General features: G+C 34.5%; 2 protein-coding genes across 5 annotated transcripts in view; both read right to left on the bottom strand.

Moving 5' to 3' along the window:
- The window catches only part of grk5l (G protein-coupled receptor kinase 5 like), a 785,510-nt gene that overhangs the window by 89,135 nt on the left and 677,122 nt on the right, over window positions 1-19,253 (bottom strand). The gene's annotated exons all lie outside the window — the stretch shown is intronic.
- Window positions 806-18,534, bottom strand: pabpc1l (poly(A) binding protein, cytoplasmic 1-like). 4 transcript variants are annotated; one of them, XM_087262819.1, is made up of 16 exons: window positions 18,429-18,534; window positions 14,612-14,818; window positions 14,223-14,416; window positions 13,967-14,082; window positions 11,910-12,049; window positions 11,584-11,678; window positions 11,361-11,498; window positions 11,135-11,230; window positions 7,301-7,570; window positions 7,130-7,205; window positions 5,522-5,638; window positions 4,388-4,521; window positions 3,636-3,738; window positions 1,327-1,457; window positions 1,161-1,234; window positions 806-1,068 (listed from the first exon to the last, which is right to left on the bottom strand). In XM_087262819.1, the coding sequence occupies exons 2-15, from the start codon at window positions 14,802-14,804 to the stop codon at window positions 1,175-1,177; spliced, it is 1,863 nt and encodes a 620-aa protein (XP_087118945.1). In that variant the 5' UTR covers window positions 14,805-14,818; window positions 18,429-18,534; the 3' UTR covers window positions 806-1,068; window positions 1,161-1,174. The 4 variants fall into 4 exon arrangements, with proteins under 4 accessions (XP_087118945.1, XP_087118944.1, NP_956133.2 ...); XM_087262818.1 differs by having other exon boundaries at window positions 18,490-18,534; XM_087262820.1 differs by having other exon boundaries at window positions 961-1,068; window positions 1,152-1,234; window positions 18,490-18,534.

The raw sequence follows: 19,253 nt of genomic DNA, 5'->3' as shown, positions 1-19,253 counted from the left end.
TGTTAAAGTTATTCTGTTTCACCATGGCAAGCCAGATGTTGAGCACAGGCTGATCTTTGCGCATAAAAAATATCTTTGGATTGATTCAAATAATGGCAAGTGTTTGAAAACTGGTGGTCAAAATGATTAGTCAGTAGGAAATAACACTGGTGACTGCAGCTTGCACAACAATATTATGCAGTGTGATCAGCACATGCTCCACATGCAAGCAAGCATGTGCTCACATTGTTTGCTGGGGACTACTTTTACATGCCGTTTAATATTGCGTATGCTGCAGCAGCAAAGCTCCTTGATCAATACATTGGAATGGGAGTATAGTTTCACATCATATTGGCATAGAAAATATTAACCTTTCATTTTCCTTCAGTCTAAATGCATGTAACTGCAGAAGTGTCAAGCTTTAGATTGTTAAATGACAAACTATCATTTGAGCAAGAGGCACATTATCTTACCCAATTCACTGACTTATGCTAAGCTAAAAGTGCTCCTGCTAGAAACAGAGATTGGCTGAATGGATTAAAAAAAAATGGTAAAACTAGGAAAGAGGCCTTGCATATATGCAATTTTTAAAATTACTTTAGCACAAGACAAAGAAAACCCAATATAAAAAATGTGTTGCATTTAGAGCTCTGTTTGATTGTATAGTGCTGGTTATACTTTAGTTTGTCTGCACAAAATTAAAATTGCTATTGCCATTACGTTATTCATGTTTACAAGATTGTTAAAATCACTAAAAAAAAAAAAAAAAAAAACAATGCCAGCAAATTGGTCACAATAAGATTAAAAAATAACAACAGAAACAGCCTTTGCATGTCCATTAAGCCAGTATAATTTATTGCACAAGAATTTCAGGAAATATTTTTGTATTTTTTCTCTTTTTTTTCCTTTTTTTTTTCCATTTGTCATTTTACTTGTCATTATTTCCTTTTTTATATAATAAACAAAATCAGAAAAAACATAATGATAGAGCAAAAGAACATTTGCAGTGTGTGAAGCACGCTTAACATAGCATGACTCTAAAGAGCCATTGTGAACCATTCCTCTATTCAAAGACTTCCAGTCGGATGCCTGCAAGAATGAAATGAAGGAACATTTAAGTGCACTACTAAGCAGAACTAAATACAAAGACCAAATTGATGTAGAAGACGGAGATTGCCTGCCTTTCAGAGCCCCCTCACTTAGCTGACATTTCCTTGGCTTGATGAGCCTGAAGCACCGCTACTGCCTCTTCGACCTAAAAAGTAGAGGGGGGAAAAATACATACAATGCTCCAACAAGAACTGATCTTTAAGTGTACATCTTTGCTGGTCTCAAGTAATGGTTTACCTTAGCGTGCAGAGACTCTGGAGATTCCAGCATGTGTAACAGCTCAGAGTTATCAATCTCCAGCAGCATCCCTGTGATCTTTCCCGCAAGTGCAGGATGCAAAATCTGGATGAGTGGGTACAGCCGCTCGCCTGTATTGGATGCAGAATTCAGTCATTTCACTTGCAAGTGTAGTTTCACTTCTTTATCAGCACCATTGCTTTAAAGAGAATTAATTAATTTGTTCTTCTAAAGCAGGGGTGTCCAAACTCGATCCTGGAGGGCCGGTGTCCTGCATATATTAGTTCCAACCCTAATTATACACCTGAACTAGCTAATCAAGCTCTTTCTAGGTATACTAGAAACTTCCAGGAAGGTGTGTTAAAGAAAGTTGGAGCTAAACTACGCAGGAAACTGGCCCCCTAAAACGGAGTCTGGACACCCCTGTTCTAAAGCACACGTTTCAATGAAAAGTTATTTTTATTCATGGTTAACAGTACTATTTTGGTAGCACCTTCTTCTAAACGACACTGTCATTTAAAGTCAACATCACTGGTTTAAGATAACATGCAATTAAATCAAACAACACACGTTTAATTCACTGGTTCCCAAACTTTTCCCAAAAACTTAGTCATCGTGAAATGGAAGTTACTGAGAGTTGCAGTATGCTGATAAACTTCAAATTGAAACAGAATATTGAATAAAGGACGAGACTTTTTTACATTGTAACAAACTAACTGTTTGTTACAATGAGGGGCATTGTTATGAATATTGTGGCAGAAGCTGGTAAATTGATGTCAACAGAGAAGGACTGCCACTTCAAGTATGGAAGCAAATTATCAAATGCTAGCAAAACAAAGAATACTAAAACACTTGTCCAGTGGACTATGGCTACACCAGGGGTGCCCAAACTCTGTCTGGGAAGGCCAGTGTCCTGGAGAGTTTAGCTCCAACCCTAATCACAACACACCTGAACCAGCTAATCAAGCTCTTACTAGATATACTAGAAACGTCCTGGTAGGTGTGTTAAAGCAAGTTGGAGTTGAACGCTGCAGTACACCAGCCCTCCAGGACTGAGTTTGTACACCCTGGTCTACAATAAATCCAGATACATCTGAAAACTGTATGGTCAAAAAAAAAAGCTCCATGTCCACATTATTGGTTTCAGTTCTTTCCGAAAAAATTGTCGTACATACTAAAATGATTGAAAACACTTTCATTATGTACTGCGTTTGGGCACAGGCAGTTCTACCTCAATCATATCATGCCTGCTATTTACTAATTTTCAGTGTCTTTGAAATGTTGCAACAAACTGGCGCAACTGTCTTCTGCTTCTTCAGTATGCCTACTTAGTATTCAAGTTTCAAACATCTATAATAAAATATTTAGGTTATTTTATGATTTTGTTTAACACTATTTGTAGACTCAATTGGGGTGTTTTTTTCTGTTGATGAACTGCAACACTTTTCATTAAACATGTTGATAAATTGATGTTTTAAAATTTATTTCCAAGATTGCAATGCAATTGTTAAATATCCAGTTAAACAATTAAAATATTTTGTAAAAAAAAAAATAATTATTATAATAATAATAATAATAATAATAATAATAAAAGTGTAGGCTAATAGCCATTTTATTTTTGACTGCAGGCAATTTAAACTGGTTTTGTCTGGCCAAAAAATAACTGCACAACGTAAAGCTTGACACAAGAGCATTATAAAGCATGATATGATACGTTTAATCTGCACTATTTTGAGTGAAAGTAAATGAAAACCGTTCCACCAACTCCAAAATGAGATGTTTAAAATTAGAAGAAAAACTCAGAACCAAACACCCCTAAGTGTAACACAAAAACAACATTTTCAAATGTATCCACTTAGGCCAGGTCTTCCAAAAAGATACATTTTCGTTCCCTAAAAAGTCACAGTGTGGACAAAAGGAGAGAAAAATATATGTTTTAAAATGAAACTAATTGTGAACATCGCCTAACTTGCACTGATTTATTGTTCACCATCCCCCAAAAAAACAAAATAAATGTGCGCTAGCAAAATAAACATCATGAATTGATTTCACATGAAGATGTGGATTCAAAACCATTCGGCCCAATAATGAAAATGCAGCTTCAGTGCATCATGGGCAGTACAGTGGAACACTAACAGGTAAAAGATTAATACATATCAAATTGTATCATCAGACTGGTATATGATTTAGCCCTACTTGTAATCCTAAAACAAGTGCGCTCGGCAAGCTCTCAAAAATCTTTATCAAGTCCTTATTTTGAATTACAAGCCCCAGGTTAAAAACCACTGGTTTAAGTAAGCTTCACTTACCCAGTAGTTGTTTCTGCTCTTTTAAAGGTGCAGCTGCCAGCATTGAGGCAGTAAGGGGCTCCTGGCCTTTCATATGAACTGCTGGTTCTGTATTTTGCACAACCTTAAAAAAAAAGGAAAAAAGGCTGATATACTCAAAGTACATATTTTTCTATATTAATGTAGCAGCTATGTATCTTGTTGAACTAAGGTGCTGCAACACTATGAATGGTAAATACTGCATTTCAGACTTCTATGAACTGACAAAAGTTGCAGCGATTTAGTCAACATTTAAGGTTGGTCAAAACTGATTCACTTCAAATGCCGACCACTATAAATGTTTAGTAGCATTTTCCTGAACAATACATTTCTGTAGTAAAACTACTGGTAAGTGTCAGAAAATCACACAAACACACACTCTGCCTAAAACTCTGTGTTGTCCTTGTACTCTCTTCATGACTACTCTCTTTCTCCCTCATATACAACTCCTGTTTTACAGCTCCCTCTAGAGCTACATTTATTGGCAAGTAATGGTACTTTTACTTGAGTATGATTTTTAGTACTCTTTCCATCACTGAAAGCAATGCATTAGGTTATTTACACACACACACACACACACACACACACACACACACACACACACACACACACACACACACACACACACACACACACACACACACACACACAAAAAATGGTCTTTTCTGAGAAGCTAAAACTTTGCATGCAGGGCTTTAAGTTCAACTCGAGTAAAGGTGTGCATGTTCATTTACCTGATGAACAACAGGAGCTGGGGCATTAATGACCTGTTGCACGTTTCGAACCCCTGCTGAGTACTTGTATTGGCTGACTCCTCTGACTGCAGTTCCCGCAGCTCTCCCGCCTGCAGTCTGGGTCCCAATGTTGGCTAAGTCAGGAGAGAAACCAATAAAAATAAATAAATAAAATTGCATTTCAAATTCTGTCAAAAAACAATAATGGCATTACTCTCTACTCCATGTTATACAAATAAACGCATACAAAATTAGTGTGGCAAAAGTGAGTTACAGCCAAGGAAAATTCATATTTTACCCATCATTCAAACTAAATGTTCATATTTTGTGCTGCATTTCAATGATTTAATTGGTGAAACAAAATAGTAATTATACACGTGCGCACAAAGCTAAGCAGATTCTTAATTACACTTGAATATTGCAATTTTCAATGAACTAAAAAAAAAACTAATTTCTTCATTTAAACAGTGCAAAAAAAATGAAAAAGAAAAAAACTGTAAATATGACGGTTCATCTATATTTTTTTCTTTCGAGGTCGTCAGGTTGCACACGCTTCAGTGTTTTTTCAATCAGTATAAAGTGCGTTTATCAATTTATGATTTTGTATCCCATATAAAATTTATTTAATACAGAATGACCATGAAATATTAAAATACAATATTACAATATTTTTTTTACAAACAAAATCTAGTCAACTTTTAAAGTGGATCAAAACATCAAAGTTCTTCTAAAAGTTCTCTCGTCTTAAAGTTTCACAAATTTGTTCTGTTCACCACTGTATATTAGCAGTCCCCAAACTTGTTCCTGGAGGGTCGATGTCCTGCCGAGTTTCTCCAACCCTAATCAAACACGCCTGAACAAGCTAATCAAGGTCTTATAATGTATAATTAAAACTTCCAGTCAGATGTGTCTAGGTATGTTGCAGCTAAACTCTGCAGGGACACCAACCCTCCAGGACTGAGATTGGTACGGTATATTATAATATTGCATATGTATATCATACTGTACATTATATAGTAGGCATTTAATCTCCGTTTTAAATATATAACAGGGATACAGACTTTCAACAACTAGTACAGCATTTTCCCCATAACAAGATCACAATGTATTATGTAAACATGGACACTGCCTTACCCATTCGTTGGGTGTTGTTTATGTGAGGAACCTGAGTGGAGGCCTGGCGGACAGTGCTGATGGTAGTGGAGGGCCTCCGTGGCACTGCTTGCCTCACAAACTGAGCTGGAAATGGACCTAGAATAATCAATCAACAGCAGAAATTCACTTGTCACATAGCAGAAAAACAGGAAGGGAAAAAAAAGAAATGTCAGCTTCAAGTTGTGTACAAACTAGATTATACAAGTGAACATTGCAAAAAGCTGGTTTGCATACAAATACAATTGTATCTGAATTTTTTGGGTCCCAGGCAACACTGTGGCTTAGTGGTTAGCACTGTCACCTCACAGCAAGGAGGTCACTAATTTGAGTCCCGGTTGGGCCAGTTTCTGTGTAGACCAGGGCTGCTCAATCCTGTTCCTGGAGATCTACCTTCCTGCAAAATACAGCTCCCACCCTAATCAAACACACCTGAACCAATTAATTAGGACCTGAACAGCACTTGATGATTACAGGCAGGTGTGTTTGAAATGGGTAGCAACTGAAATCTGCAGGAAGGTAGATCTCCAGGAACATGGTTGAGCACCCCTGGTCTAGACGTTCGCATGTTCTCCCAGTGTTTGAGCTGGTTTCCTTTGGGTGCTCTGGTTTGCCCCACAGTTCAAAGAGATGCGATATAGAAGAACTGAATAAACTAAATTGGCCATACTGTAGGAGTTCATGTTTGGAGGTGAGAGTGTAGGGGTGTTTCCTAGTCTCCTAGTTTCCAGTACTAGGTTGCAGCAGTTCAATGGATTACAACAGCGTTAAGGACTAAATACTTCATTGTTATAGTATACAACCAAGCACTTCAGAAGACAAACGAGTCGCAAGTAAGTATTAAGCGTTTCTCTTAAAGAAAAGTCTAAGCCAAAGGTAGGTGTCTGGAGCTCCGCTCACGCTGTACCTCCATCCTTATTTGGTTACCCCTGGTTGGAGCGATGTCACACAAACAAAATGGCACCGGTTGGCCACGCCCACTTGTAGCTTTATTTGCACCCTATAGAAACCTATTGGTGACATCATGGATACTACATCCATATCTTTAGAGTTTATGATATACACATTTACACCCTTTTTTGTTTTTTGTTTTTACAAAAAAAAAAGAATAATGACAAAGTAAATAAAGTTACCCAAACCGCATTCAGTCGTCTTACACTATCTGTTAAACTTTTGGTTAAGCAACAATTGATTGGGACATAATAATAGACAAAAACTTTTAAATAGCTTTTTTCATAGCAATTTGAACTACTCCAATATGTACAACAAGAAACAAGGAACTTTGATACTCTGGCGAAGAATGTCTGAGCACATGAATTGCATCATGTTTCCACTTTTTTCCTGTGCTTGAATTTGACTTGGAGTCAAACTGATATGGTAAAATTTGTGGTAAGGGAAAAAATGTTCTTTGTTAGATTTTTTTATTTTATTTTTTACCTATGGGAGACCAAGTTTTATAACTCTGCAGCTCTTACACAAGCACAAAATTACTAATACATAATACATGTACTAATACATCTTCTAAAAAGGAAGCATATGACTCCAGATTTAATGCAGTTGTGAAACCTAAATAATTGTATAGACCTTTACCTTGTGTCCTAGGAGCTTGAGATGCCCAGCGTGGTGCAGGGCGCAGGTTTGGTACAGCATTATAAAAAGAGCGAACCTGGCGGATTAGAAATGCAGATATGCATATTGATTAAAGCAGCAACGCAGATTCTGCACCTGCTACCATTAATGTAATTAAATCATTCCACCCACTTGTGGCACAGAGGTCATGTAGTAACCGGAGCCCTGCTGGTAGGTGGTGGGTATTGCAGGGCCAGGGATAGCTCGGATGCTGGCTAGTCTCTGTATGTACTGATTAGTGAGGATGGCCTTTCGTTCCTCTTTTCTTTGGGCAAGAGCCACATAAAGTGGTTTAGTGCTAACAATACGCCCGTTCATCTCAGTCACTGCCTTTGTGGCCTCTTCGGGAGAGGAAAAACAAACAAATCCAAAGCCTCTACTGTGGCCTCCATCAGTCATCACCTATGGCAAGACAAAGTGCAATTATGAAGCCAATTTTAAAAACAGCCAGTGCTAAATGGTTGTCCCATACATAGATACTCACAAATGAAAATATTTTAACCGAATAATTACAAATATTAAGAGATTTTTTTTTACATTTTAAACTTGTGGCCAGTTGCACAAAGCACTTAGACTAGTTTTAAAGGCATACATTATTTCCCCTAAAAGACTAGGGCTGCCCTCGACTAAAGATCTTCCTGTTAAACAATTAGTTGTTACATGTTAATCACACCATTAATGAATATTTGATGGAAACCCCATATGGAGGCTTCATTAACATTTGAATAATTTTATAAACTAGTGCTCGCTTTTTTTTACGGTTTATAAAGTCAAAAGACATCAACTTGAACATTTCTGCAGAGAATTCTAAATTTCCATTTGAATGGGCTCTATTGCCAGCTAGAGTTAAGTCAACTTCCGGTGAAAGCTTAAATGTGAGTTTTCAATATTACAAGGTTGTTTTTACAGCATCGATAACTAAAATAATTACAATACATTCAGTTCAATAGATTTAAGCATTGATTTAGTTGTTCAAGCATAAAACAAGAAGACCATCGTGATCACTAGCACCATCAGTACCAACAGGCTAGAGCAGAAATTCCATTGAAAATACTATGGTAAAATAAACTGTCATATTTTAGAGACATGACGGGGGGAAATGAAATTGAATGCAGTGCTTCTTATCCGATCTGTGACCAACTTCATTTCATATCTAACAGGCAGTGAAGATCACTGTTTTTTTTAAAGAAATCAGATCTTAAACGTGACAATTTTGTAATGGAAAGACAGTTCACCAGAAGCCCTTGGGCTGCCTGGCTTAAAATTAAAAGTATGTGTGCATATAGCCTATTGGTTTATTTAAAAGTAGTTTTAACATCTGTAAGCTATTTTGCTATATTGGTGAGCCTGGATTACAAACAAAAACTGTGCCATCTGGAATTTTCTTCTAAAGTGAGCATTTTTCTCAAGTTCCTATATATAGGTTCACTAATTTTACTTTATTTACAGAGTAGATTATATGCATTGCCTTTGATGTGAAATAACTGAACATGAACATAAGGGTCTTTATAAAAATAAAAAAATAAAAACTCATTTTAGAAGAAAATTTTAAATGGCACTTCAAGGTTTTTGTGTCTAAAGTCTTGTTTAAATAGTATATTTCTGGCAAAAGCCAATTGTATGGGTCAACTTGATTGACCTTTATTACTTTTATGCCAAACAAAGGTTATTTATTCCAATTTCATTAATTTTTTTTAAATCTCACCCATGACTGTGTTTGTGGTCCAGGGTCACATATTCTATGTATTTTTTGTCAGTAAAGGTAGACACTTTTTTTTAATGTGCTCAAGTTTCCAGATGCAGAAGCCCAGTCAGTTTCCATTTTAAATAAGGTGCATTTATTTGTTATTTTGAACGCACATATAACTAGAGATCTTGATATGAAAGAGGTCTCTGTAGGACATTAAAAAAAAAAAATAATAATAATAATTTAATTAAGATTAGTGATTTTATGGCATCTGTCATGCAGTAAATAGCACTAAAAAGTTTAAGTGGGTGTACATAGTTATTTAAGGTTGATGAATTAAAAAGGCATACAGACTATGGAGCCAGATAAGTCTCATTAACAAAATGAAAATTCATTTATGCATGGCACAATTCACTCTTCGAAAACAATTTGTAAACAATTAGTAAATTCACAATTAAATGTGAATTGTGTTTTGAATTTACCGATTGGATATGCGTATTTTTAAATAGACTTTTTGAATTGACTTTGTTTTGAATTTATGGATGGGATGTGTATTTTTTCATTGCGTTTCGAATTTATAGATTTGATGCATATTTTTTAATCATGTTTGAATTTACAGATTGGATGTGTATTTTTTTTTTTAATCGTGTTTTGAATTTACAGATTGGACGTGTATTTTTTTAATCGCGTTTTTAATTTAAAGATTAGACACGTTTTTTTAATCGTGTTTGGAATTTACAGATTGGACGTGTATTTTTTTATCGCGTTTTTAATTTAAAGATTGGATTTGCGCATTTTTGAATAGTGTTGAGCTTACAATTTGGATTTCGTAAATGTGAATTGTGTTGTAGATGTATGAATTTTATTTTGTACATGTATTATTTTTGAGACTGATATGGCTGCATCAATTTGAAAAGACTGATCATCCTTTACTTAACAGTTAGTTGCTAAAATTAGCACCCAAGTTCCAAAGTAATAGTGGCCATGTTTATGCAAATGGCGACAGGACAGGCTAAATTCTCTCATATCTAACGAGCTTTATATATTATTCATATTAAAACTTAGGTGTCAGAAATTTTTTTGTTGAAATGTTTCTTTCAGACCAGTACCTAATGTTATATTGACCATTGTAATACTGGTTACTAGACATTGTATTAGTGTCAATGACTTTAGAAAAAAATTAAATGCAAATTTTGAGATAAAACTGGAATTATAGATAGTAGTAGAAAGTAGAAGCAGTCAAAAAGGCTTGAGATAGGAGATTAATTAGAATTATAAAAGTCTTTTTTATTTTTTTTACCTCATCCTGATTTCTACAGAATGTAATCATAAATATATTTAAAACTGAATACAAAAAAACACAAAATACACTTTAAACGATAATAAAATGTTATTAGAATTAAGCCCCAACTGGGAAAAAAAGCCAGCTGCAGACCTTTCCAGATGTGGCACACCTTCCAAAATGACTCAGAGCACTGTGATGACTCATTAGCATCCAAAAGACACTTGAAATAAAAATTAAGGAAAAACCTCTGCCAACCAAAAACATTATCAATTTTGGTAAAACATACCTTGTGGTTTAAAAAAAAAGAAGGAAGGGGTTTAAAGTCATTACATTTAGCATATACTAAACGCCCAATAATACTACAAAAAGAACATCAGACAGTCATGCAAAATGGTGGAAGAGTACTGGTTTGAGAAAGAATAGCTACTTCAGTTCATGAGTCTAAAAAACGATGTTTAAGTGCAGCCGGATTTTGTAGCCAAAAAACAAACAAAAAAAATTAATAAAAACCAGAGCATAAGAGCAAATTTACCTCTAATAGATTAAATATAAAGAGGAAAGAAGAGAAATAGAAAAGGGCAAAATTAGTCATTTTAAATGGCCTGAACAACCTATCTGTATAAAAACTGTTCACTCAAGTTGTTTATTACATAAGATAATTTAAAACTATTAGGTATGAAACAAACAGATCAGAATAGTGATTAATACATTTTCAGTGCTGTATTTTCTGGTTATAACAAAAGGGAAACAGAAATGTATGAGTGGCTGTTAATATAAAGCATACACAGCATTACATGGGATTTATTTTCTCTCTTCATGTGTAATAAACTCAAGCCATGATGGAGATTGCAGACTTTATAGTTACACACTGGTGGTACTCACACTAATGATATTCTTATTTATTAAACTATTCAGCACTGCAAAACACTTTTAGTTTCACTGGTTAAACCTACAGCATTGTTTTATAAAAGGCACATGTATTTTTTTATATTACCTTTGCGCTGGTGATGGTTCCATAAGGTGCAAACTCCTTCCTCAACTTCTCATCATCAATGCTGTCATCCAGATTTTTCACATAGAGATTAACCCCCTAAAATTAAAGAAACAACTTGTGCATCACAACACGTTTCCAGATAAAACCACATACAAATCCATCTCACATAATGAGGATGATGTCGAATACATCCTGTGCTGATTAAAATGCAGAGAAATGAGTGTACCTGGTAACGTTGTATGCGCTCTTGCTTAATTTGCTCAAACTTGCGCTTGAGCTCTCCCTGCCTCTCGAGTCTTTTCTGAGCTCTGCCTACATACAGGACCCTGCCATTGAGCTCTTTGCCATTCATTTCAGTTACTGCCTACCACAAAGAGAAAAAAAAAGTTAAATCTCTGTTTACCCGTCACTATCATATAATGAAGATACATCTGTATTTGCATTTTTACCCTCCTAGCATCGCCATGGTTGACAAAATTGACAAATCCAAAGCCACGGGAGCGTCCCCTTTCATCAGTCATCACACAGACGCTAAGAGTTTTACCTGTGAATCAGAGACAACTTCAAGTATGTATATTTTTCATAAAGAATCACAGGAATTAAATTAAAATCAGGAATAAAATGTTACTGCATTTTATATATATATATATATATATATATATATATATATATATATATATATATATATATATATATATATATATATATATATATATATATATATATATATATATATATATATATATATCAAATTTTATTTATTTATTTTTTTTACCAAATTCAGTGAAGATATTCTTCAGTTTCTCACTGTCAATGTCTTCACCAAAGTTCTTAATATACACATTGGTGAACTCCACAGCTTTAGCTCCCATCTCTGCCTCGCGCTCTTTACGGGATTTAAAGTGCCCTACAAATCTGTAAAAAGGAAGAAATATGGATTTAAAGTAGACATACCCAGAAAAAAATAATTAATTTGTTCACTTGAATAGATGAATCATTTACTTTAGTATTGAACTGAAAGCATGCATATCTGACCAAGAAAAAAATAACATTTAAAAATAATTATGCAAAACCCAATATATTTGATATAGCCCATACAATAAGATGTAATTCCGGCTGTAATTATGACAAAGACATTTAATAATTCCATAAAACAATGCTTGATTCTCATATTTCAAAAGGAAACCATTTCAAGGTTAATCTTCCAGGCACGTCTTCCCCCTTTACAGTTCCACATCACACCTTGAACATTGTGTAGGATCAAAATAACAGCCTTCATCCATGTTTTGCCACAAGATTTTTTTTCTTGATCCAGTCCAAAACCATTCTTTATCTTGTTCTTTTTCCCATACAAAATGCACAAAAACAATAAAGATAGTATAGAAGCACTGCTTTATAAAATATAATAGTGGTTCTCAACCACATTCCTGGAGGACTACCAGCACTGCGTATTTTTCATGTCATCTTAATCACACCGGATTCAGAACATCAGCTTATTAACTGAGACTGCAAGATCTGAAAATGGTGTGACATGCAAAGAGTGTAGTTCTGGTGGTCCCTCAGAAATGTGGTTGAGAACCACTGATCTACAAAAAAAGAAAAACACTGCTTTAGATTTTTTTCCAATTTACAATTTCTTAACTTTGCTATTAGTATGCACTCTGATGCCACACTGTTGAGAGATGCAGAAAAAAAGACACTATAGGTGCGTCCCAAATCCCATACGCTATTTTGTAGTATAAATAGTGCATTTACAATGAAAACTCTAAAAAGAATAAGTGCACTTTAACTAACCAGTAAAATGAAGTGTGGAATGGACACTTCACACACTCAACCACTGCAGCTTTACTTACATAGCGAAAAGGGCACATGATGGATTACTTTATTTTGGATTTTGAAAGCAAAATTCTCCTACGAGTGTGATTATAGTCCCTCCCGATGGTGAATGTGATTATACTAATGGCAGGTATTATTTCATAGTTTGGTCATTGATTTTACTACTTCGGCAACAATCAAACTGCATCAAGGAAATGGTTTGAACTTCCGCCTAGTAAAAAAACATTAGTGTTCCATTTGGGACGACACTTTATACATACTATGATGTTGAGTGTGTAAGTGCATAAGTACATGGTGTATAGTGTGCCATTTGGAATGCAGCTTTATTCTCTCCATCTCACGCAAGCACATTAATAACAGTACTTGTCTGCCGTCAATGGCTTAAGACTTCATTCATTCATTCATTCAATCATTTTCTTGTCGGCTTAGTCCCTTTATTAATCTGGGGTCGTCACAGTGGAATGAACCGCCAACTTATCTTGCAAGTTTTTACGCAGCGGATGCCCTTCCAGCCGCAACACGTTCCTGGGAAACATTCACACACTCATTCACACACACACTCATACACTACGGAAAATTTAACCTACCCAATTCACTTGTACCGCATGTCTTTGGACTGTGGGGGAAACCGGAGCACCCGGAGGAAACCCACATGAATGCAGGGAGAACATGCAAACTCCACACAGAAACGCCAACTGAGCCGAGGCTCGAACCAGCGACCCAGCGACCTTCTTGCTGTGAGGCGAACGTGCTACCCACTGCATCGCCATGGCTTAAGATTTAACTTTTGTAATTAGCCACAAAGGCTTGGGATGAATACGCAAGAATCTAGTCCTACAAACAGAAGTCATTTAAAAACAAAAACCTAACAAATATCTTGAAATACATAATCTGAACGATATTTTTATGTGGTAACCATAGCGCGAGTAGAATAATTGACTTATACAGCAGGTTTAAAAGGAACTCTGTACCACATACTGCATTAATTAAACGTACACTTTGCGATCATTCAGAAGCATGCCATTCATCGTCTCAATTGCTCTGTTAGCTGCTTCTTGGGTCTCAAAGTGCACAAACCCATAACCCTTTGAGCCGTTTTCATCACAAACTACCTAGAATGAAGAAAAAGGTTACTCTGAGATGCGTTGGTGGCAATAAACATTACATTTTATTTCAACTTGAGGCAAAAAGGCCTTCAAGTCAACCCGTCTATCCAATAGATAAATCGCACAGTGACTGGAAAAGAATGTACCTTACATGACAAGATGTTACCAAAAGCAGAAAAGGTGTCATAAAGAGCCTTGTTGTCAATAGACTCATCCATGTTCTTGATGAAGATGTTTCCCACACCAGACTTTCTCAGACCAGGATCTCGCTGTGACCACATGATCCTGATTGGGCGACCTTTAATGACTTCATAGTTCATTGTGTCAAGGGCACACTCCGCTTAAATAGAGGAAAAAGTGACGTGCAGATTTTAGAGAAACCTTCTGATCACTTAATGTAGTTTGCAATTGAAAGAACTCACAACACACACATAAATACATACATGCATACATACGTCAGTACTTCTTGCTTACTAAATTCCAACCCAAAAAAGCAATTATGAACAATGAAACACCCTGTTAAAAGTGCCCTCACCATCAGCAGGCTGCTGGAAGTTTATGTAAGCATATCCAAGGGATCTCCGCGTAATTACATCACGGCAAACACGAATGGACATGATCTGACCAGCAGGAGAGAACTTCTGGTATAGCATGGCCTCTGTGACATCAGCATGAAGGTCACCGACATACAGAGAGGCTAATGGATATGCTGGTCCGCCGCTGTTCATCCTTCAGAAGCACTCTGCAAAAGAGTTGTAGCCTTATGAGCTGGCTTTTTTTTTTTTTTTTTACTAGTTGACTTTACTGCATCTATAAAAGCTAAAAATGATGAAGAGTGTTACAAAATCTAAATCCTATTAAAAAAAGTAACACTTAAAGTTCGTCCTAAAAATAACAATGCACTCACTATGTAGGTACCCTTGATTGTTTCCAAACTTTGAGTTTCTTTATTTTGTTAAAAACAAAAGATGATATTTGAAGAAAGCAGAACACCTGTAAAAACATTGACATCCATAGTCCAGCAAATAAATATGAAAGTCAATGGTTACAGGTTTCAGCTTTCGTCTAAATATCTTCGTTTGTGTTGAGAAAAAACAAACATGTTTGAAACAAGTAAATAAAAAATAAATGATGACTATTTTAATTTAAGTGAACCATCTCTTTAAACTTATAAAAATACAAGGGAACTTATTATGCCTAGAGTGTGTATGTGAAGTTTAAAGCTTAAAACCCCCACAAATAATATTTTCGAACTCTTTGAAACTGCCCTTTTTAAGCTTTGAATCTAATTGTGCCATTTAGGTGACTCCCCTTAAATTCAAATGAGATTGTAAATCCAGCCTTATTCTCAAAAAAAGGCGGAGCTACAAATGCAAATCAGCATAGTGGCAGATTCAAAAATGAGACTAATGTCCTATGCTGATGAGGCAGAGATTTCCATTAGTGGGTGGGGCTTTCCCCCTCACAAGACGTGTACAAAGGAAGAATGTCAATTAAAATGTTTTTGCACTTCTAAATGGTGTGACTATAAAAATAAAATGAATTTTACCATTACTACCTGGTTATATTTCATTAAATGTTGCCACAAAACTGTTTAAAACCCTTACATATGTGATTTTTGTATAATAATTCCTCTTTAATAAAGCAATCTTTGCACCATGCAAAACACCAACCAGGGGCGGACCAGCCATAGGGAGCACCAGGAGGTTCAAGCTAAAATAATTTTCCCTACTTAAATTGCTATCCCAGTCCACCCCTTACATCAACTAAAGCTGTAGAAATAATAGAAAAAATAAGTTAGAAATAAAAATAATTTAAAAAAGTATAATAAATCTGCATTCATAGGCCAGCAAACTGTCCAACTGTATGCTTATTTCCTAAAACAAAAGGTTGTGCCATTGTGTTTTGATAGATAGATGCAGTTATATAAATTATTTTTTCAATGCCATAACATTTAAAATATTTCTGGACAAAAAGAGGGGTTGATAAATTGCCGTTTGTTAAATGATTTTAAAAATCACCATGCAAAAGCAAAGATCCTTTGTAAAGAGCATTATATATGTTTGTAAACTGATGCATGCTCTTTCTCTCTTTTTAAATGATCTTGCATTTTTTTTTCATTTAGTCCATAAGGCATAGGAAAATAGGAAATGCTTGCGTTGTGTAATGAAGTATTTGACTATGCTAGTCCTTGTAAGCATAACAAAAAAACAACAACTGTGGTACAAGAGGAGCTAGTGATAAGAATTCAGGCTTTTTTTGGAGATCCGGTCCCGACCATTTGGCTCAGTGGCTCTCAAATAAATTTACTAACAGAACCTCTAGCTTTTGGCTCATTCTACAGAAATTGTGCTCATTCTATGAAAAAGAAAAATGCTCATTCTATGCATTTTTCTGCCCCTAGACTTAATAGCAATATTACACTTTAGTGTAAAAATCTTTAGGATTAAAATGTCCATGCATTTTAAAATAAAAAATGTTATTTGAACAATTTCACCCTTTCGTGTCATCAGTGTAGCAATATTTTTTTTAAACGCATGTAAAACTAAAAAAATAAAAATAAAATAAATAAACAAAATACAAAACTGCTTGTCCACACAACCATGGGCAATAAAAAGATGCTTCACTTTCAGATAAAATACTTTTCTACCATTTAAATATACAAAAATGCATTAATGTAAATAACATTAAAAAAGAAGGGGCAAATAAATTATAAAACGTATAATGGTAGTAGTCACCCCCTGGAGTTTTTGTTGCAGTATAACAAAAAATATTATTTTGAAATGATTGCTTTAGTGACATAACTTTCCTCTTCCTATTTTCTGAAGATCCATGAAGAAAGACCCATTGTAATTCCATTGTCATTGTTTAGTTACCAGAATTAACTAATAATTTATCAGTTAATCTCAGGATTAAAAAACATATTGGAAATGTCCCCCAATCTACAATTTTTTCCTTGCTTTTTCCTTTGGAATGATGGTTCTTTAATAACCATGGCTTCTAATCAAAAACTAACTTTCTAAGGATTAACAGCAAAGAAAACAATCATCAGTTCTTGGATCCCTTCTAATCTGCTCTCTATTCAGCAATAGTTATACTATATTATAAACATTGTTTGACTGGAGCAATCCACTGACTTGAAGCAAAGATTTCAACAATTCTTCATTGGAACTAAATGCATATTAATATGATCTCCATTATTAAAACTTAAGTGATTTAATGATGCAAGAGAAATTATTAAGATGTCTTTTTAGAATACTGGTGACAAATAATTTTTTTTGTTTGATTTGTTTTACAATAATGCTAGTAGACACTTTTTTCCATTTCTCTGACTATGTATATAGTTTGTATAGTAAATGTATATATTTGTGTTTGTGTGCGTGCGCTTATAAATAATTTGTATTTTTAAAATTAGTTTTATCGTTATCAACCATACTATACACAAACCAAGACTATGTTGAGGAATACTGTTATTAACATCTACCACATTAACTAAAAACACAAAGTTAACAAAAAATGTATAATTTGTCTCATGATTTCATGTGAAGTGTTTAGTTAGTGTCACTAGTGTAACCTCCTATATTGTTAAGAAATTAAGAAACAAAAATATAAATGGATTAATCTCTTAATACATTTTAATTTAGTGAGAATATCATGATTGCGAACATGTGGTTAGGCACCGTTTGCAGCAGACATTTTGCAAAATGCATTTTTCATAAATTGTCACTGGTGTTAAAAATTAAAATAATCTTATTTGTTTCACTAATTATTTTTCTGATATGTACTGAAAAAAATCTATTTTAATATTTGCCAAAAAGTAGGTAAAATAGTACAATAAAAATGTTTGTATCCTTTGAATGTACAAAAAGTACACATAAAAAAAACATTAAGCTGCTATTTATGCGTTCCATAAAGTCAGAAGTTAATTGAGTAATGTGGAATTTTAAACGTAAAAAAAGAAATTGATTTGTTTTTAGACATTTTGCCAAACAATAAACCTACTTTTCAGTAGAATGATCCTTTTAGCATTTGCCTGACTTATAAAGGTTTTCACATGTTTTATGTTTGCGCCATTTAATTACAATAAGCAAACATCAATCCGCGTTGAATCTGTTAAAGTCGGCCTCATGGCTTGTAATGTTCTTTGGGTTGACTTGGGCAGAGGCTCATTTTTGAACGGACTTTGCCCACAATTCTTCTAATTGCTTCCTTATTAAAGTAATTTATTTCGGACATGTATCAACTTTTTGACTATACCGACTTTATAACTGCGAGCTCTGTTTTAGAATGACTTTGAAATTTAAACGCGAAAATTTCTTAATTTCACAAACTCGGCTAATATGTTCACTTACACTTTTGTATATTTCTTTAAACAATTCGAAGATACCTGGAGAAGTAATATTAGTTAGTTACCTGGTGTTAAAGCAAATAAGCATATCCTTCTGTGTAGCTGCAAACGGGCTCCACCCCGTTGTGAGAGTTTTTGTGTCAGTTTAATTATTACTGAGGAACACCTGTTATTTGTAACGCGTGTTCCAATTAAACCCCATCTGTGAGAACCTCTTTTCTTTAGTTGTTTTGCGTAGAAAAGTAGGCACGTTCTTGAGAAAAATCAACACCGATTGGTTATTTAAATTACCAGCTAAACTGCATAAAAACTGAAACATTTTGTACCTTTTATTAAAGTTTAAAGGGCTTTCATCTTTCAATGCCCTATTGCTTACAATATTTTTAGAATTAAATTATTCAGCTCTAAGGAAAATATATATACAAAACAAAATGCAGGAAATACACACAGCCTGTCAGTGAATAATGTACTATGGTAAAATGCATACAATGAAAAAATATTTCAGCAAAATTTTTTGCAAACAATTATTGATTGAATTTAAACAAACATTACTATTTAATTTTAGTAATGTTCAACTTTTGTTTGTTTAAATTCAGCCCAAATAAATTGTTTATAACCACGCACCTTAAAAAATTTAGCAAATCCAAAGAATCATCTTTGAATCCTTTTTTTTCAGTGAGAATTTGCATAGGTAAATGACAAATAGGTAAATAGGTAATAATTCTTTTTTTTTTTTTTTTTAACAGTTTTTAAGAAAAAACTACTTACTGGATAAGGTTAAAATGCCCAGCAAAAATTCAGAAAAACAATTCTTAAAAATATGCTTATC

The sequence above is a fragment of the Danio rerio genome, chromosome 8 (assembly GCF_052040795.2).
Source record: "Danio rerio strain M-AB ecotype USA chromosome 8, GRCz13ab, whole genome shotgun sequence".
In the NCBI taxonomy this organism is placed as follows: Eukaryota; Metazoa; Chordata; class Actinopteri; order Cypriniformes; family Danionidae; genus Danio; species Danio rerio.
This window is presented reverse-complemented; position numbering and strand designations above follow the sequence as displayed.